General features: G+C 36.8%; 1 protein-coding gene across 1 annotated transcript; it reads right to left on the bottom strand.

The window, feature by feature from the left end:
- Positions 1–17552: 17552 nt before the first annotated feature.
- On the bottom strand, positions 17553–21403 carry six2a (SIX homeobox 2a). The gene is made up of 2 exons (XM_006638639.3): positions 20513–21403; positions 17553–18359 (listed from the first exon to the last, which is right to left on the bottom strand). The coding sequence occupies exons 1-2, from the start codon at positions 21070–21072 to the stop codon at positions 18056–18058; spliced, it is 864 nt and encodes a 287-aa protein (XP_006638702.1). The 5' UTR covers positions 21073–21403; the 3' UTR covers positions 17553–18055.
- Between the last annotated feature and the right edge of the window lie 813 nt (positions 21404–22216).

The following is a 22216-nucleotide window of genomic DNA, read 5'->3' as shown; positions in this document are numbered from 1 at the left end:
TGCCAGGTACTTTACCAACAATGCTTGACTATACCAACATGTTCCATACTCCCACAACTCTTTGTGTCCTCCTACCTCCTGTTCTTATTGTGTTCTCTGGTTCATGTTTCCCTGTTGATTCATCCGTGATCTCACACATCCTGAGACACAAGGGTGTCTTCCGATTTTCAATAGCCATTGCATTCTGAAAATAGGGTCCGTAGGATCCAGCAGTTCTGGTATGGTGACCCTTTGCCTTATACTGTACACTGTGGCTTGCTCCTCACAATTCCCTGGTTTCTCTGGAACTAGTCTGCTGATTGTTGAAGCAGGACATTCAATTCTCCAGGCAACTTCTCTCACAGACAGGCTGCTTCCAATCACCCTGATAGTAACCAGGCCATCTTCATTACTCAGGCAGTGCATGGTCATATCTTTTGCTGTTATTGCATTAATTCAAATCATATCTTTTTGAATGGCTATTTATACAGCTTCAACTCATTTTGTCTATTTTAACTCAACTCAAATACCTAATGATGAGCACCTGGTATTTTCTATGAAATCACATGCTGTGAGCTCAGTATTTTGTTTTCCCAAGGAATAATACTACTTAAACTGTCAACAGGCTTATCTGCCCACTATTTTAAAAGTAAATACAATTATGTGCAGCATGTGTCCAATGAGCTTCTGATGTAAAACACAGGCTATTGACTTAACATTCGTTCCGATTCCAAAAAGACAGTGTTTTGATGTGAAGCATAACTATGCAATTTGCCCAATTTGTTACTAAGCCAAGGTCTTGATACAGCCGGTTCACTTCTTGAAACTGATGAAAATCATCTCTGCGTCAGGTGAACGAATCCTGTCACTTGTTACATGTAACATAGCTTTTTCAACCATTGTACAATTGTTCTTTCCTGCTGGTAACAAAAAGAAAGCTAAACAGAAGAATAAATCAAGCATTATAGAAAGCCAACACAACAAAAACACTTCAGTAGATGTCATTTCTTGATATGTTTGAAAGCTACAGTTCTTGTTTATGTAGATCAAAATAATTGTTTTGACTAGAAATAATATTCACAGCGATAAAGAAGGAAATCTTTTGATAAACACTGAGCCCCGAAAAATTGCTTAGAAATATCTGGAAAGGAGGGACAAAAATAAAAAGAATGTAGCCAGGAGCTTCTGAACAACACAGCAGAGAAGTGGAGACACATCGTGTCATGCACAGGGAAGACGTGAGACTTCACTCTTCTCCCCAGGACTTGCCGAGGAGTTTCAATGTCAGTGGTGTACAGTATACATAGTGTTTCCAGTAGGGAGCTGTGTGAGCAGGCGTAGGCTGCAAAGGGACAAGTAAAGGTTTATTCCATGCTGAAAAGAGAAGAAAAGAAACATTTTGGCTCTGGAGCCTTCTTCGGATGTCACATAACCTGAAAGATTGTGTTTCTTTCTTCTCTTTTTAGCATGGAATCTCCTCTTAATGGCATTTTAGAGTCGATTAAAATTATTTATGATAATTAAGTCTTACGTTTTTGGTAGAATCTATGCCTGTTCAACAAGCATCAAGTAATATAACAATTGTGTATTTATTAAAATCCTTTCCTCTCCTAGCTTCTTATACTTTGTGATCACAAATGTAGTCATAAATCATGCTGAATAAATTCAACTATTTTCAAAAAGATGCCTGCTCTTTGCCTTTTTGTTTCTGACTGTTTTCGTTTATTATGTATGTGTTGATTGTGATAACAGCTGGGTCAGAAGACGATGATGCTATAATAGAGATGACACAGAAGAGGGCGCTATTGATTCAACTCTGAACGAAGCTAGACTGACATGCCTCGTCTCGGCTAACACCTTGCTTAAGTTCAGGCTTTCAGCCGCTAGTGATTTATGTCCATGATGAAGAAGATAAAGAAAGGAAATAAGCATCTAGGTTTCATGCAAATTTGTCTTTTGTCATCGAATCAGTTGTCACAAAGTGTACTTAAATACTAGGAGATCTCATAACCTAGTTAATGTTTTTTTTTTTACATGTAACAAAGATGATACAATGACTCATTTTGGTTAGGAGTTTGCACCTGTCACCTGTGAAATCTGTTATGTGGCTTTTTATTTATAAGAAAATACTTCTTAATTATTAATCATTTTTCTTTTTTTTTAAGTCCTCCACCACATCTCATTTTCAAGGCAGACACACTCTTCCATAGTCATATGGACTATCTCTCTCCCAAAACAGCTCATGTCAAATATACAAGTAATAGGTTTATTCCATGCTGAAAAAAAGAAGAAAGAAAACAACGTTTCAGCTGTGGAGTCTTCTTCAGGTGTAAAGGTTCAGGTTCTTCAGCCCACACATGAAGAAGGCTCAACGGGCTTCTTTTTTCCAGCATGGAATAAACCTATTACTTGTTCCTTTGCAGTTTACGCATGCTGACGCATCCACCCACCTGAACTACTTATGTCAAATATGTTTTGTATATGTTTGCTTTTACAGGTTACAGATATCTGGTTTCATCAATAACCCCAAAGGGCCATTTGACAATGGAAAACCCCTTCAAACTTCAAATTAATTACACAAAAAAAAAATCACACAGTCATCAAAATAAATACCTATAATATGCATTTTCAAAAGTCATCTGCAGTGCTTACATTGTGCAGTAATGCTGAAATATTGCTCTTCCCGAAATGTGTACAACTACAGAATGCCGTTTGCTGTCAGGATGTTAGGGCCTCACACATAATGAGACTTATTTTTCTTTTAGTTCTATTAAATCACACAGAACACCAAAGTGATCTTAGTACAAGGACTGTCTGTGAAACTAACCTCTTGCGGGTTTCAGTTCCTATAAGAATAATGCAATTAACTCCAACTCTCCCAGTTTACATACTTCCTTTGTTTTGACTGATTGTGTTTCATTTCCCAACATCCTGCTGCAATATTGGCTCAATTCTATTCTAATTAAGTGGGAAGCAATTCATCGTGATCAAGATGGTTTTAGGTGCTACTATGACTTTGTCATGCAGCTCAAAATGATGTATTCAAAATATTAGGATAAAATAATTTTCCATCTTTATAGCACCATTCACACGACATCATCTCAAAGCGTTTTACATTAAATCAGCCCCGAAACTAAAAAGAAAATATTTATGTATGTGATTGCATTGTTTAATATAATAAATCAAGTAGAATAAAGAGCTAGAGTATACAACTAAGTTATAAGACAGGATTTAAAAGTATTAACGTAATTCTAATATCAGACAGAGTCTGGAAAATCATTCAGGGCTTTGGAGAAACTGAACAAAAGATACAGCCTCTCAAGGTTGGGAGTAGTTTTGAGAACCGATTGAAGACTGGAGTTCAAAGGCTGTGAAAGTGTACAGGGTAAAAACAGTACTTAGATGTAACCAGAATCCAACCCTTAAAAGGTGAGCAGCAGTAGTTCCGATTTTATTCCGAAATCCAGGGAACAGAAGGTAAAACAGGAGACACATATTTGTTTTATTTAAGGTCCAAGCTGCTGAGCTCTGATCTTACTGCAACTTGTTTAAAAACCATGTCTCAAAATATCAGAAAGAACTGCAGGAGAGAAGTCAAGTCTGGAGAACACAAATGCAGGCATTTGCTTCCCTGCATCAGACTGGGAGAGACATGGAATACGAGCAATGTTATCAAGCTGAAAAATGTAACCTCCAGTAATGTTGAGACTATACGTTTTAAATGCACATTTTGGATCACAGATAACGCCAAGATTCCCAACCTCAATATGTTGACTGGCTGAAATATTAATTATCCAACTAAAGCCATCACAGTTGTGGAATTGAAAAGTACAACCAATCAGCATAACAGAGTTCAGATATAAAACATTTTTTACTGTACCAATTTTATCATCTTCCAAGTAGTGTTAGATGGAAGGTAGTGCTGACTAATGTGGGGCTTTGTGTGGACAATGAGGTGTGACATTCTCATTGAGAAGAGAACTGATAATATACTAATGAAGAACCTGTCCGATACAGTGACTATAAGACTGCCAGATGTAGCCAACTCTGCTAAGGATAAGCAATGTCCAATTTGCCTCAATAGATTTTTATCAGTTAGGTTAGATTTAAAACACAAGCCACAAAGGAACTCCAGTACTACTGTACCCACAAACTTATCTAATCCATTCAGGAAGATAGCATAATCAAACTATGACATTTACCATACATGTATCAGATGCATCAAAGTACAGCATGTACCACAGTAGATGGCAAAATTGAAGTATCATTGGACCTGTTAAGGTCCAGCAGGAAAAGAATGTTTAACAAAACCAGATTCAGCAGTCACCAGTTAATCATTAGTAACTCTGACAGGAGCTGTTTCAGTACCATACATTGATCTGAACCAAGATTTAAATGGTTTGTACAGCTTATTTGCAGTTGAATTAATTCAGAGTTCAGATGGAGAATGTATGTTTATCATTAGATTCCATAGCAGAACACTGTTAGCGGTCATGTGTTGGTTTTCATGACAGCTGTCTCTGTTTATATTCTTTATACCCGATTAAAGGAACATTCAAGCGCAATGCACTCACAGTCAAGCAACTAGAATGACAGCAAAACTGGCCAACTATGGATTGATCAGCCATCCTAACTTATTCAAGCATAGTTAAGATTTGCACCATATTCATACTTCTGCTGAATCACACACAATCACAACCTGTAAGAAATATATATTCTCATGGGAAATAATGTATTCATAGCATACAAAAAAAAACCTTCCAAAAATTGAGAACCTAAAGTTCTTGTTAAAATGTGTTGAAAGAGTTCCAGTAAATGCATTTTCCTCTTCTTGTTCTTGTGTTTTTCTTCTTTGCCCTGTTTGTAACACAAGCTGCAATAGTCAAGGATATCTGGTTTCCAAAGGTTGTTGCTAAAGTGCGTCTATGGCAGAGAGGTTTGAGATCAGAGGGAAGTGTTTCCATACCTGGTTATACCTGTTTTGCTGTGAATGGAAACAAATGAAGGTTTTGTTGTTCAAGTGCAAGGTAGTGTCTGTTCTCGGGGTAGTAATGTTACCATGGAAGTGAGGGTGTCCTTGGGCATGACTTGGAAGTGACCTGATCTCTCTGGGAAAGGCCAGGCATCTGAAAGAAGTGCAGTTCACCAGGAGCAGACAGCACAAACCAAACGCCGCACAAAACAAGAGGACGTAAATATTGTACAAAGCTAAAAGCCTGGGTGTCCCCAGATTAGTTGTAAGAAACACTGTAAATTGTAATTTACATTTTTGTATAATCTTTATAAGTGCCTTTTATATACTATGGTGAAATCTATGTGTCTGTGTCTGCCCTGCAATGGACTGGTGTCCTGTCCAGGGTGTACCCTGCCTTACGCCCATCGCTTGCCGGGATAGCTCCAACTCCCTCATGAACCTGAAGCAGCAGTTTTAAAATGGATGGTTGCTATGGAATAAATAACACTGGAATTGAACTTTAAATAAACATTTTTTGGCCACAGAATTGATGATTCGTCTGGTCTGCTTAGATTTACATCAGATTGAAGCTGCAATGGAATAATACAGTAGGTGGAATGCACAAGCCTGGACAGACCAAGTACATACAGTACCGTATATGTAGCTCGTAGTTCTTGTCCTGGAGTAAATTGCAACCGATTGTCCATTCAAGACAACACTGTCTTGTTGATTCCTTTGCTGTATGGCTCACACAGTGCTCGGTGTTGTGGTATCCCTGTTTCATTGTGTGAAATGTGGCAACTACAGGTATATCGTGCCAAAAGAAATGGGACTTGAATAAAATATGCCATTTGGAGCCATTCCACCCATTTGTAACATACAGCAATTACTATCATAGCTGGAGAGGAAGTAATATCATAAATAGACAAAGCAATGAAAAAAACAGAACATGGGGCATTGTAGAGCAACATTGGGGAGTGTCAGCATTAATACCACAGGCTGAGGCCTTACTGGAAGTAGATCACCCTTTTTCATCTGCTTCTGCGTTCTCTGCGAGCTTCATGGATTTAGGCGTGCTCATACTAGCAGATCGGAAGCTTCTCTTGCATTGCCTTACATCACCTAAAGGGAGAAGGCATTGATCTATGACAGCAGCACACAACGCAATCCTGCAATGCTTGGATACACATGCTTAACTGTCTCTGACAGTCTTGCAGATCTGAAAATCCATCCTTCTGCTTGTGTGTGTGCGCAAAGGACTCCACCTCAGTATCCACTGCGTACGGAAATCACATATGCAATTTCCGATAAACAAAACATTTATTTCACTAAATATAAGTATCATGAAGCTATTACAGAAATAAACATTGCTCATTTTAACAGAATGGGATAAGATTACTCCTATCAGTGGCTCAACTCATCTTTTTATTATAAAATGTAGTCTCACTGTTGACAAACAGCTGGAGCAGGCGAGCTTAACTGGGTGGTAGAAAGGTCTTTGTCACAGCAGCACACAGATCCCTCAAATGGGAGGTTGAAATCAAATGATCTGAGGTTACCAATTTCATAGAGCTAGGCAGCCAAATCTTTTACATAATATCCAATGCAAAAACCAGTACAAAATGAACTTCATTGCGAATGGGATAAAGACATCAATAGTGTAAAAACAATAGGTTAGTAGAAATAGTACCTGATGTTTCTGAGGTTTAGAGAACTGTCTTATACATCTGCACATAATGGCTTTGTTATTGTCCTGATCAATAGACTGTACCTTGACTGTACCACTACAAAACGAATTGTGCTAGTGATATTTGTTCTCAAAATTTCAAACTCTGAAGTCCTGTGGTTTCCAACAATCTTTTCTCGGTCTTGAAGTGCTTGTACTATACATACACAAGTCCACACGTCGGGTAATTGTGGAAGGGGCTAAATAATAATTAAGACAGACCATCTGCCTTGCAGTTCCAGAATAGATTGTCCCGGTCCTCAGCAGGTACAGCAACATTCTGATAAATAGATGGAGGCTTAGATCTACTTATACATCAGTACGGTCTACTTCATCAAAGAAACAATTATCTTACACAGAATACAGTGATTATGTATATAATTCTGAAATTTAATGGATGGAAAAAATCAAAATGAACAATTTAACTCCCTTTCTAAATGTTTATTTCTTCATATGTTGCATATGTGCATATACACATTTCTATGTTTTAAACTGCACCAATGGGATATGCACCACTGGTTAATCAGGAGATAATGTTGCCATGTTCTTTTTTTTTGGATGCCACTCAAGTTTGTATTAATTTCATCTCTAAGAATTATTTTACAAGCTCTCACCACTCACCGTATCTTATCTTGTTACCCTTTGAAAAACTGTCAAAGGGGTTTCCTGCGTTGCTAATAACTATTACTTGAAAAAGATTATATTAATTTTTCCAAGATTTCACATGATTTAACCTGCAAGCAATCCACAGTTACTTCAGGATAAAGTCGCTCTTTAATCCAGGTCTGTGAAATCTGCAGCCAGGGTATTTTAATGCAGTTGGTTGCAAATCGCGTAGTTAATCTCTCGGTTGGGAGGCTTTAATGGGTGAGTGCCGTGTGACAGCCCTGGAAAAACAATTGGAGAAAGTTACGGCAGTAACATTTTAATAGTGAAAAATCAAAACTGTCGATGCATAGGGGCTCCCCAGTATAAGCATATACTGTACACTAGTTAGATATTTGGTTACGTTATTTTACGTTTCAGTTTAAATTTTTGAACCATGTTAAATGACAATGTTTATGTATTTTTATGATGACCAGTTGCGTTTCTTGATTTATACTGTTATTCTGTAGTAAAATATTGTAACTGCGTTACAATATTTGTAGGCACTGAAAAACATTTTTTCAAATATAGGCGTCATTTTTCGGATACTTTGCAATATCTTGCTCTATAGCATGCCTGCATTGCGTTTACAGATTATTATATCCAAAATTCGAGTACAGGATTGGTTGGATTCGTTTTTAAAGGATAATTCGATAACCATACAGACTTTTCTTTCGTTTTACTTTTGAGCAAAACAAAGGCCTACATGGGCCGATTACAAACTGCGCGTCTAGATTATTTACTCATATAGGTTTTTGCACCGATTTTAATGACGCTATTTTAATTCTAAGATCGAATATTTTTGGCAAAAAAAACAAACATCAAGGTCGAGTGACATTTAATTTTGGAAATTCCATGTAACTGAGCGACCGAGTGCTACAACTTTCAGTACTTAATTTTCCAGGTAAGTTCCAGCGAACTACAGTTTTTATCTTGAGCAGAATAATGAAAGAGAAATATCTCCGTTTTATCGGGACTACAACTCGAAGGTACGGATACGGCAGTTTTGGTGGAAAATACCACCGCATGCTTCACTTCTTACAGGCAGAGGACTGCAAAATGCTCAATGCTCCCTGTCGATCCGTGTTGACGCTTCAAAACCTTGGCGACTGCAACTTTAAACCGTTGTGTGTCTTTTTTCCCCTTTGGGGATATTTTGCTGTAAAGAAAAAAGTATTCACTAGCGAAAACAGTTCAGCACAATATATATCCTTGATATTTATGCGGCTACTAAGTTCCTACAAGTTTGACATTTTTTTTCCAATCTGTGCCATGCGCCGCAGTGATCTTCCTGCCTTGCCATTCATTCACGAAGTCGCTTAGCTTCACTAAACTTTTCCCTGTGTATTTTACCAGAGTACATTTTCAGAAGAGAAGTGCTATTTCAAAGCAGCTTGAAAGATATTGACTCTCTTTCAATAATTGCGCCACGTAGGATTTTTGAAAAATCCACTGCGTTTTCCCCGAAATTGGCTGTTTTTGATTTGACTGATTACTCAACTATTGACTAATTGTAAGTTAAGTTAACAAGAAATTAACGTTTATTCAAATAAAACATCTTGCCTAGAGATGAACAAGGACATTGGACAAGATCACGGGCTCTCTCCTCCTTTATATCAGAGTGCAATAGCTTCACCGTGACAAAAGGTGGCATTGCAATTTCATTCTGTGAAATGAATACTCCGGAAGATCAGCACCAAGCACACGGAGGGGCAGGAATGTCTCCTGTGGATTGGGATATTCAGGCAGAGAAAGAAACAGGGTGAAGCGTCCTAGTGAAATCTCCGTATTTACAATTTTACGCCTCTTCTCTGCGCCAGGGGACGGGGGAGTTAAGTTTTGCTGGTTCGTGTTTTTTTAAACCCGTTATTGAACCAGTTAAGTCAACTGGTTCTCAAAAACAAACAAAAAAAATCAACACATTCTCATTACAACGACGACAAGAGTACAGATTGATACAGCTGGGCACTTACTGGAGTAACATGAGTGAGACATTTTGCTTAAAGGTACAACATAAACTTCCCACCAGAGATTTAAATACACGACCTTCCGGTTCACAATTACCAATAATAATACATATTATTATATACAAGGCTCTATCTCGCTTTGTGTAAAGCTCCGTAAAACAAGAAGACATGAATCTTCAGATCTCAGATTAAATTAAGGATTGTATTAATTTAATAAACCGTTAACGTGATCAGGAGCTAAACCATTCAGTGTGTATGTAAGAAAAATAGTGTATAAAATACCTTTTTACATTGTACAGGGAGCCAATGTAATTTACATCGGACAGAACTTGTGCTGATTTTAGTTCACACACGAGCTGCAGAATTCTACACGTTTGGAATCTTAGTGCCCTTGCAGATACCGCATCTTATACAGTATCTTAGGCATCCTAATAATATTGCAGGATTAGATACAGCGAGAATCTTAACCAGGCGGTGTTAAGCCGATGGAAAAAGATACCCTTTTGAGTTCTCTAGTATGAGCTTCAAATAACACCGGGACAAGATGCCTCAAGGGATTGATTGTTTATTTAATTTTTATTATTGCTGTTCTTGATTATAATATGTGAATTGAAGTCAGAGTAGAAAAGAAAGTCAATTCAATTATCGGAAAATTATTTTATTATATTACAGTGTTGTTGCCTATTGGGAATGAGAACAACAACAAAAACAACAATAATAATAATAAATCACCATAAACTCTGGAAAGAGAGTGCCATTCCCGCATGAAAGGGTATTAAAAAAGTGACAGGTTTATTAACTAGGTCATTTTCATATCCGAGCCACATCGGCACATCAGACTACAACCTGAGAATCGTTAAACGGACAGTAGTCCTGGATGAGACACCTGGGACTACGTTACATTCCAGACTGGTTTAAAAACCTCGCTCAAAATACAATAGCAGGAACTTAAACCCACCACTCACCGGTTATGAGTCCAAAGATTTGTCCTACACTCTGCGATGCCTCCACAAATTTGCTCTCTGTTCTTCAAACTACGTGTGAATAACCACACATTTATCCATTGCAGGAACATAAGCAGAAGACCGCCATTCTCAGTTTAGGTCAGAATGCTTAACAAACGTTTGAAAGTCACAATTAAACCACTTGCTTCATACATTCCCAGTAGACGCAAAGGATTAAAACGAGGACTGATTGGTATCACCTGGGAAATCAACAGGTAAATTCACGTGTTTTACGAGTACACGTCAGGCCCTGCTAGACAATCCACAGAATGACCCATTTCAGTTTGTAAAGTTAATACAGTTGACACCTTTTGTAGATACTGAAACGTCTCAGTTGATGTTGAAAATGTTAAGCATACATTCAAAGCACTATGTTAAAAAAGCAATTCCCGGAATAATTATCGCGCTGCTGTCTTATTCTTATTAAGTCATAATCAGCGTTTAATCAAAAACAATAATATGATAAGAACATACCCTATATCAAAATGTATAGAAGTTCTTCATTTTTAAATAACAGTGGAGCTTTTATGAGTTACTTACTGACAACGGTTGATAAAATTACACAGACTGACCTGTGCATTCTCTCTAGGAAGCGATGACTTTCTTAGATAACCGAGGAATTACAATAGAAAAGCTATATTGAAGCCCAAAGCGTTTGCATGGACCCAGTCTCACCAATTTACAATTTGTCATAGAGTAGTCTAGTCCTTATGTATTTTTTCTTAGAGCTGTCAGTTCGCCATTTACTGTATGTAATGCAAAAGAAAAACTATCTTGAAGAAACAATACCGAGAACTTTCAGTGACCGCAGAGGCGATCAAATCCACATCTCGATACTGAGCCGCCTACAGTGACGGCCTGTACACAATTTAATAATAATAATAATAATAATAATAATAATAATAATAATAATAATAATAATAATAATAATAACTATCAATTGCCTCGCCTTTTCTAAGTTGTGTTAGTCAAGTTAAATCATTTTATTTAAATAAAGATTATTTTTAACATATTTAACTTTGTTTTCCATTAACACATGAATCAATGATAAATAATTACTAGCGTTTAACCTTATATAACTACTTAACTCATAATTAGAAATTGATTCATTCGGTATTTTATAAATACGGTTCATGTTTGTAATATCACCGTCAAGCTGAGTTTATCGGTGGCATTGTCCTTTTGATTAAATGTATGCGGCATTCTAAACCAATACACTGAAATACAGCAATACACAAACGAATTGTTCGGATATTCACACGTGAAGTGTATTTGGAAATGGGTAATGCAAAAACGCACAGATTTTGGAAATTGGACGTGCGGTGCAAACGAGTAGGGATGGAGATCTTCCTCGGTACTTGCTCACCTTACATATTGTATGAGCAAAGCTCCTCCGGGACTTTCAATCCACTTTGAAAACTAGTTCAGTACTGAAATGATGAAAAAGTTTAGAATATATCACAGTTCTTCCTATATTGTTTAACACTCAAATTAGCTAGCGGGCCCAATATCTTATAGTTTTAGACTTTTTTTTATTTCCACAAAATTAAAAACTTTTGTGTTAAAGGTGTAACTATGTTTTCCAGGCTGCTTCGTGTAACCCACCTGTTTACAGGCTGCAGGCGATGTTAATATATCCTTTCATCGAATAAAGATGCATGAGATATATTTATGGAGTAAGAGTTAGTAATCTAATAAATGTTGTACGACTATCTTTTGATTGTTTAATACGCACAGCCATTTGTTCAATGTATTCAGTAACTAAAATAATAATAAAAGAGATCTGACCAAAAATAAAAAACAGATACTACTACTACTACTACTACTACTACTACTACTACTACTACTAATAATAATAATAATAATAATAATGATAATAATAATAATTTAAGCTTAATGCATTCTAATTACATTAGTATTTCTTGTTATAATACTTTCCTAAAATTAACTGGGCTATGCACCATACAGATTACATTGATACATGCGTACAATAAAGCGTCATAAAGTTAAAAAGCTTTTCTGTCTTACTGACTTATACACATTTGTTGTCATATTTATGGACTGTACATTCTTGTGTATTATCAAAATTCGGTTCTATTGCCATTGCCGTCAGATTATCTCATTAGACCATGCAAACAAACGGCCATAATTTAAGTCATAATTTAAGAAGAAATTATTTGGCCAATGACAGTAAAATTATAAACAGTCTGAAAAGTTCCAATTCACGAACTGTCATCTTAACATTTGCTGCTTCCTTCATTCCGTAATGATTGTAGCCATAACATGCTATCTTTAGTGTGACTTTAATTACATTACACTTCAGCTCTCCAGTGAGCTCATATCCCTATCAGAAAAAATGCAGTACGTAGAAAAGGGTACTAAGGTGTCTTTATTTATTGCCTATAATGTTATTAATTCCTTCGAATAATTCTTACTTGGCATGTGTCTCCTATGAACAGTAGCAGCGGGTTTAATCAAGTTTAACAGTTTTAAAGGGAATTTTACATCTCACACTCATGCTAACTCATTTCACCAGTCATGATAGGCTGACGGACAAAAGCCTAAGGGACAGGATGGACATCGCACTCTCCCTTAGAACTTATTTCCAAAGACGATTTTGATGCACATAGGTGTCTCATAAACCACACAAAAGGCACTGATCACGTAAGCGTAGATTCGAGAAATATAAGGAGAATGCATTCAACAATTAATCGCATAGAACTGTTTTTTGGTTTGAGATTTGCATTACACACCTGACGCGCTGTGCCTACACCACAGCGGTGCTCCGTTTTCTTTAATCTCCGTGAAGGCAAAATACGTGCAGAACACGATGGAAAAGTAAAGCATTTTAACGGAATCGTGTAACCTCAGACGTACAGGTACGCAGTGTTAACAGCTACTTTATGTTTAAAGGTTACACGTTAACACAAAGATAATGGCGGCTGGCAATTTAATAACCTGAAAGTACAAAACTACAAAAGGAAAATTGTTAACGTTTAATTCTGTCACACACTGATTTTGGTGATTTCATTTTTTTTGACATAATACGAATAGTATTTACGCCCCACAACTTTGTACATGGTGAGACCTGATTCACAGAATCGCTTTGCTGTCAGTGGACGTTCAAGAGCATAAACGCCTAAGCTGTGGAGTACATTCAGAAAAGGTTATCGCCTTTCAGATTTTAGATATGAATACAGCACACTAACTATACGGCCTGTGATCAAAAACATAAAAATAGTTGGCTTGCTTATGTTTGACAGCCTAGTATAACACTACAGAAATCGTAGTTGCTGGAACTGTCAGGGTGTAGCTTCAGTCTGTTTTCTTCTGATAATCTCGAAAGTGAAAATCCACTCTTGTTCAGATACTACATCCCTCAAACTTTTTATCAGCTTTTATATATTGTATAACAAGTACGTATTTTTAGTTGCTATAAAGTCAAAACTGCCTTTAAAATACCTTTTCGCTAACTCACCATCAGTACTACGGCAGTATAAGAGATGACAGTTTCCATTACACCAGAAAATAAAGTTAATTTTATGGTACATTTAGTGTAAAGAATTAAAACGCAAACCAGCCCCATGCATTGAAAGCCGAAAAGCATATTCTGTTGGTATAAAATGTACATTATGCCTTCGAGTTTGACTATCACACAATAAAAACTGGGGATAAAACGTAGCATTCACTTTAAAAGTTTGTATTTTTGTTTGTGGATACGATCGCCTTGGTAATGAAGAAAAAAAACATTTAATAAATTAATACAAACTACTTTTTGTTTTATGTCGATATCACATTTCAGTAATACGAACAAATACGTATTTCTTCACCACTCACAATGTGTATCACTGTCAATTGGAGCCATTGAGACCCGATGGAAATTAAAGAATCAATTCATTAAGTCCTTCATTTTAAAAACTATGTAATGGCTATCGATATTTCTTTGGTATGTTCTGTTTTGTTGAATTTAAAACGAGCAAGTGTTTTAAAAAGAAAGAATATGTAAATCGAAGCTACTGTAAGCAGCCATTTTTTAAACCACCTCCTTCCCATACTATTGTGTGAAGCTGAGAGGTTTCCCTACTTTATATAACCCATCCTGCATGCCAGCACGTCTATAATTAATTCTCCTGACAAATGATATCAGTAATGCTCCGGGCAAACGACTGTTACAATTACTAGGGTTTGCTGTGATTAGACGCATATATCGAGATGAGGTTTTCTCATCTTATGCCAAATGGCATCCTGTCATTTATGGACAAGATTTTGAATGTGTGCCTCCTTATTAATTCATTTAAAAATTTGTAAAAACGCAGATTAATATGTTGGAGGATTACATTTGTGTTTGTAATGTATTCCCCCTTAACGAACAGGGAAAACATAATTTAAAAATGTCACGTACGTGAATTCAAATAGGGTATCTATTAGGATCCACTAGTTTACACGTCCATGCATGGACAACCTTCCTGAAGAAAAATAGAAGCCCCTGTGTAAAAACAGCGGGCTTCAGAGTGAGACATAAACGCAGATGTAAAGCTTGTGATACTACAGACATTTTTTTTTAATTCCAACAAAACACAATTATGTGATGTATATCTTCTTCCTAGGCGCGGTAGTTACAGCCTATGACCGTTCTCAGACGCCTGTTAATTGTAATGGAATGTTTTATAAACACTTCATTGGGTACAAGGGGCTGATTACCGCTCGCTTTTTGCAGCGGTCATAGTCACAGTCAGTGTCTTTGGGATGCCTGCTCACATTAACAACATTTGCACAAACTACAAGCGTTTATTATATAAAAGTAAAATTTGTTGCAATGCCTACAGGAAAGTTACACTAAAATGTGTTGTGTTTGATCCGCAAGCCAAATGCTTTGAGAGCTTAGTTTGTAATACTAAGCAGAAGTCAGCTCGCTTTAATTTTTCTGGTGTAATGTTAGAAAGTAAAAAACTATTCATGTTGGTCGTAAATGGTTATATTAGACAACACACCATCCTATAAATAGAATTTGCTTTGGGTATAAATAAATGCTTCAAAACCTGGTACAAAAACGAATGGTACTCATTGTGCTAGAGCTTAGTTACAAAAAACTCCGCATAAGGTTTAGAAAGTTGTTCCACAGAGCACGTACTGTATTACATTACTCCATCAAACCGTATAAAATACAGCAGATTAGCTCGTTCGGATTCAAGGGCAGAAAAAGGGATCTCGAATGCAATTGTTCACTACCACCAATACTTATCAGTGTTCAAATTTATTTAAGCCTAACTATTAATACAGTGGCCATACAGGGTATCGATCCTCCGTGGGATTAAAAATAAAAAATGAGAGTGTTCTTAAACTTTGCATTTTCGATCATTTCAGTTTCGTAAATTTCATTAAAACTTTACTTATTGTTACAAAATACACATAGAGAGACAGTCTGGGAAGAAATAAATGCATGTCTTTTTGTACTCTAAAAAGAACACTGGCCTATACAGTATGTATAACAAACTGTCATTCGTTTTCGATATTTTGTATGATATTGTTTATTACAGTAAATACTGACATTGATAGCAATGCAGTGCTCATTAGATACATGGTATCATCCGTCAATGATCGCACGACAGCCTTATCTGTCCAATTTAAAGAGTTCTTCCCTACATCCACAAAGCTGCTTTATACATTTCGAACAACTGAGAACAACATGAAATACTCGCTTCTTGAAATGATGTTCACCATAAAACGGCAAGCCATGATTTGATGGGATGATTGATAAGTAACATTGTTTTGAAATACAAGCACACAATCAATACTAACATCAAGTGACATGACATGCTGTCATTAGCGCTATGGTAACGTATTCGACCAAGAGACAACGGCAGCTCTTTTAACAGTCAACCTCTGTTGTGTTCTAGCCTGTCTCGACCGATTGTGTACTGTTTTGTGAGGTGTGCTCACCATGGGAATCGGCTTTAATATAAGACATTAAGAGAATTTTGTTGAGAAATATCTGGTGATTTTAGACACTTTAGACGCTGACAATTGCTGTTCTGTTACAGCAATTGTCATTATATACATCTTACTGCTCTTACAATACAGCATTGTCTTCATCTTCCGCGTCTTTTAAAGTTTCAGTCTGAAACTCCTAATAACAATGACTAGGCTGCTTTAACTGTATTGAAAAAGTCCCGATCGTTAAAAACAAGGACTTACGACTCTAGTGTACTTCCATACATCTTTAATGACTTCCGACCTATCACGCACAATTAAACTTGTTTTAGCTACACTTGCTGAACAGCGGGCTGCCGGAGAGGTCAATTGAGCATAAACTCGAAACGGTTACAGAAATTCTAAATAATTTCAAGTTGATTTACGGCATTTAAAAAAAAAAAAATCAATGCTTTTTAACAAAAGTAATAATAGACAATGCGGTTGATTCACGTATGTACTGTACAAAATGTCAAAATGAGTACGTTGAGAGATGACAAAAATACTGTGGTCTATTTTATGTGTCGTATAATATTCTGATAAAATATGGATCCGGCGATTGTCAATGTTTTATAATTGATTTTGATTACGCGTACGTACAATATTGGCAGGAGACACAAAATGCTTCGAGCACAACATTAAATACTGCATTTTGCTTTTTAAGAAAACCCCGGATAAGCTTATTGTAACACAAAGCTGTCTTCGGTATTAAATTGTGTATTGCTGAAAATTATCCTTCGAAAATGAAGTCTAATTAACATGCACCGATCTTCAAGATCTTAAGGTTACCATTAGGTAAGGTTACCATTAAGGTTACCATTGGCCTTGTAATATCCAACCAAAAACAGTGCTCTTTTAAAAAAATATATTTTTAAATACAGTATGATTCCGTTTGTATGTCCGTCCAACCCCCCAGGACAAAAGATAGAAAATACAGGTCAGGAAGCTAATTGTGCCCAGGCTGTATAACCTTTGCAGGTCACGGTATTGTCTCACAACAAATCCAAAACGATAAAAGGGTATTAACTCTTAATACTAAAAAATGTTTGATCAGAATCTTAAGAAACAAGCTAAATTATTTAGATCACGTTTTTCAATTCGTCAATTCATATTCGTGATCCCATATACATTTCTATAATTTGACACGCGTGTACTAGATTGGTTTGTGCGAGGATTCCACTTTTATAGCATGAATGCCTTAATATTATTACTCTTTTATAAACAATACACAACGCAGGAATCATTCCACCAACAAGAAACTTCGGAGCAAATTCCTTTGAGGAAATTGAGACACTTTCTTTGGATGATAAGTTCAAATGTTTGGTTTTATTGTAAATGGCATATAAATATGAAACTATGATGGGATCGATTTTTTTTATTATTCGCAATGTTTACATGCAGTAGGTTTCCAAAATAATATACAAGGAAAAAAGATTATAATTCTTGCTTCATAGACTGGCTTCCTCATCATAAAATGTCCAGTATTAAACCCCGTACAAAATAAAACTCATGGCATTTTTGAAAATCTGCAGTATGTAAACATATGGATAGGGGGTTAGGGGTAGACCGACTGGGTGAAAACTGATCTATTGAAATCAGTCCTGATCAAAAAATAGTAAGACTCCCCCAAATGTCATATATAGCTTGTTATTACATTCTAATACAATACCTTTAAAAACTCCTACCATCTCACCTCTCCCGGGATGACAAAATATCCACTAATGTTTTTTTGTACATCACTTAAGTGTCAGAAGAGAATAAAAATTCGTCCCTTTCTCTTTAGAGTCTTTAAAAATAGGATCCTGGGGTTTTAAGAGCCGAGGTCGACCAGGTTGGACGACATTGGGTTGAGTATAGTGTCGTGTAAAGTGTGATGGTGCACAGGGTCTGTGTTGGGTACCGGAATGGCACTAGGACCCGGTGGCGGCGCAAGGCCGTGCAGAGGTGGAAGCCCGGAGTTTGAGGTTAGAAGCAAAGCCGGACTTGAGGAGGTGTGATCGGGGGTCCCCGAAGGAGTTTTATCGTCGTCCGAGCTCCCCAAAACTGTTTTATTTCCATTCATGGAAGAAGTCAATGGATTATGGCTGTTAGAGTTCGAGTTCTCGTTATTTTCCCTGCAGGAAGGAAATGAGAAAAATCAGAATAATGCGTACAACCCAATCCACCCCCACAAAAAAATATTCTCATACTGTTACAGCTCATAGGCTGTAACAGCAGGACTCTCAATTAAATGTGCTTTTCTAAGTCTTACAGTAACATTCCTGGGAATCATTAAACATTTAGAACGGGCTGCTAAGATATGTGAATAAAAACACGTTAAAGCAAATAAAGACATTCCCTGAGTAAAAATCTCTGGACGATTTAAAATTATTTTCACACTGGTGTTACTATTTTAGAAATACAATTGCGTAAATGCTGTCAAACCTGCATAGTTAAATAGTATATAATATATTATTCGAGAAGTTCAAAACCTGTAAATAGTTTGTTGGTCTCTAAAACGCTTATGTTTCCGCAGAAATCAAGTTACTGAAATATCTGTCATTTCGTTTTTCTTTCGTTCGAACTTGCAAACGCGATAGAAAAATCACTTTTTGAGTGTGATTCCTGATTGATTTATATATTAAAACAAATCACTCTCTAGCACCTTTGAGGACTAGGAAGAGATTTTTTTTATTATGAAATGATGCATGTTACGGATGCCGTGGTGTTTTCGAGCAATTAATGAAAACTACCCAGTTACACGTTCTGTCTTGCAAAAGAACTCGGATAATCTAGGCCATTTTGTTTCTTGGAGTACATTCACTTGTCTATAGGCAAATGTAAATCTACGTGGGAAATTTGTTATAAATATGAAACTGCTGAACGGACGGTACCTGTTACATATACAGTATCTCATGAGTTTAGCTTTTGTGAAGGAGGATTTTGATATAGGCTAGATAAAGCCTTGCACGTGGTTTGGATTTGTAGGATAAACATACCTTACTAAACATTTTTGTTGCTTCTTCCACAATAGTTGGTAAATTAGCGGAAAAGAGCTTTCCCTTTTTCTGTTTTTAAGATAGTCAGATTCCTCCTTCTCGAAAACAAAATTATTAATTTTCGTATTTCCCCCCTAATTTAAACTTAACAAAGCACCCCTTTTCTTTGGAAATGGAGCCTTCTAATAATACAAAACATTTTACACACAATATGATCAGAAAAATACTGTAATTTAAAGTTCTTTAATTACTGTAATCTGTGCAGGATGTGTTTAAGAGAATGTCAGCTGACAATAACTGCCTCAAGTTTTCAAAGAAAAGTGTATGCTATACATGTAAATATGGCAACACTTCATGTTCTTATACGCATATATAAAATACGTGAATTTATTTGGTAAAATTACAATGTCTAAACTTTATTTTACAAGTCTGCGAACTAGACATCACTGAGATGTAGAAATGTAAAATACAAATGGAGGGTTGACGGGGTAAGGTTTCCAGCACTGAATTAGTCGCCCCCGGGTGATGCCGAAACAAGACACCCATCTTTTCGGAGAACACCTAACTGAAAGGTTGTACGCCTTTAGACCCGACTATTATAATTTTCTAAATGCATTTTGAAACTACACTTAAGGCGTATTTTGCCTCAAAATCATTTTTGTGCGTTCTTCATTCAAAAGTAAGAGAAGAAAAAGATTACAACACTTTCTTCACGGGAAATATTTGCCTTCAATAATTTTAGTTTTTAAATTCAGTAATTTAGTTGCTCTTTATTAAGCGGTTTTAAAGTAAGGTCTTACATGGAAAACTGAGCAGTACCGCACATTCAAATTATGTATAAATATACAGATGACCCTATCATTCAATTTTAATGGAGCCCTTAATATAAACGAATGGCTTTTATAGATTACCAAGGGCTAATATAAATTAAGCCTTGAGAGCCACTTAAATTATTCGATAAAATACAGTGGATATAGAAAGCTTGCTCCGTTTCGTATTACAATATGTATATAGGCACAAATTACATATAATGTTCTTAAATGAGATATTTTTAACATTGAATATCATATATTCATTAGAACGTGAACATTTCCATCTATATGTTGTCGCCCTGCCTTGTTTCCAATTACATATATTTAATTCATAAGGTGATTCCGGGAGTTCCTTAGTTTCCTTTTATAGAAAAGCAATGCCTTTCCTAAAAGCTATATTTAAGACCGTTTACAATTTTTGTTTATGACTACACGAAGAAGAGGTCCTGTAGGAAAGAGAATTGTATTTACTTGTACCTCTCCTTGGCCTCAGCGGCGCGGTCCCTTTGCCTCCTGTTTTTGAACCAGTTGCTTACTTGAGTTGTAGTCAATCCTGTAGCCTCCGCTAACTCCCTCTTTTCCCGAGGAGAAGGGTACGGATTGTGAGTGTACCACTCCCTCAGAACGCTCCGGCTCTTTTCCTTAAAGCAATAACTGGTCTCCTCGCCGTCCCAGATAGACCGGGGCAAAGGGAACTTTCTGCGGACACGGTACTTCCCCACAGCCCCAAGAGGGCGGCCCCTCAGTTTCTCCGCTTCGATGTAGTGCGCTTTCAGCCAGAGCTGCTGCAATTTGGGGTGGTTGTGAGGCGAAAACTGGTGGCTCTCCAGGATTTTGTAAAGCTCTCTGAAATTGCCCCTGTGAAAAGCTACCACTGCCTTCGCTTTTAGGACGCTTTCATTCTTGTGAAGGTGTTCGCATGCAGGTAGGGACCACAGAAAGCGTCCGAGTCGTTCAATATTGCCTCCTTGTTGAAGGACCTCGCAGACGCACGCGACTTGTTCTTGCGTAAAGCCAAATGTTGGAAGCATGGACATGGTCACTTAGTTATATATATAAATGGGTTTGTTGTCTCGTTTTCTTCGTCTTCTTTTAAACTACGACATTAAAACCCGCTGGTCGGTCCCTGTAAGTCCTTGAGCGGTACGTCGATCTGTGCAGAAAACCTGTTTCAAAACCACATTGATAAAAATCCAAAAGAGAAGTCGAAAACTTTTTCTTAGTGTTGTTCAGAAATACTTTGTTTGTGGCAATCCCTTTAAGATATTATAGAACTGAGATTTTAGTCCCTCCAAAGCTGATCGCTTCCTTTTCTATGCCGTTTCAACATAACGTACTCCTAAAGACTAGACTCTCTCGCTTGTTTTAATAATATTATTCTAAGCTGGCAAGAAAAGCGATTATGTGAGCTGTGATTGGTTGGTTATCTGACCCGGGGATGGTGAGGATAAGACAATAGTTTTAGTCAAATTATTTGCCATGGTTACGCTGTCATTCAAAGTAACCCGATATGCTTTGAGGTGGCTCCCTGGCTCGGCTGACAGATTGCTCCCCTCCACTCTTAACCCGCCTCCAGATTGAAATATTGCTTAGAGATTTTTTTCCTATTTATTTTTTTCTTTTCTTTGACTGACACCCAAAGCAGCCAAAGAACAAGAAGCTGCTGTGCCGTGATCTTTCCACTTGTGCCGGGTGGCGCCAAAGTACAGACCCGTGCACACCCATACTGTACTGGCAAATTGATTGCACTGATTCTTGCGTGCAAAATCTGCCAAAATCCATTCTAGTAACATAAGGTCATTCATGTTAAAAAAGCTTGACAGTTTTTCGACTTTTGCCTCCATACATACAATTTATCCTAGTCCTTTAATTCACCTAAAATTAAAACTGAGATTAAAACACAAGAGAGCGGCCTTTGTTTCAAAATATCCCTTGCTGCAATATTGAAGTGTCAGTTTTCTCTGCACTACATGATGTTTGTGTTTACCGTTACAGATTTATATAGGGAAGTTCTGGATCTTTCAGGACTGCTCAAAATAATTGCAGGATTCAGGGAAATATCGCTAAAGTATGCAGATTGATTCTGTGTAAAATGTATTACATATTACAATATATTATAAACATAAGATCTGTGTTAAATTAAATATATAATTGGAAAAAAGCTTTCATTTAAAGGTGTCA

This window comes from Lepisosteus oculatus, chromosome 17 (assembly GCF_040954835.1).
Source record: "Lepisosteus oculatus isolate fLepOcu1 chromosome 17, fLepOcu1.hap2, whole genome shotgun sequence".
Lineage (NCBI taxonomy): Eukaryota > Metazoa > Chordata > Actinopteri > Semionotiformes > Lepisosteidae > Lepisosteus > Lepisosteus oculatus.
The sequence above is the reverse complement of the archived record's forward strand: the minus strand, read 5'-3'. Positions and strand labels throughout refer to the sequence as shown.

Coding starts and splice junctions, on each gene's coding strand:
- six2a (XM_006638639.3), bottom strand. CDS start 21,072: ATGTCCATGCTTCCAACATTTGGCTTTACGCAAGAACAAGTCGCGTGC. Junction 18,360..20,512: donor GCCGCTGAGGCCAAGGAGAG/GTACAAGTAAAT, acceptor TCCTTCCTGCAG/GGAAAATAACGAGAACTCGA.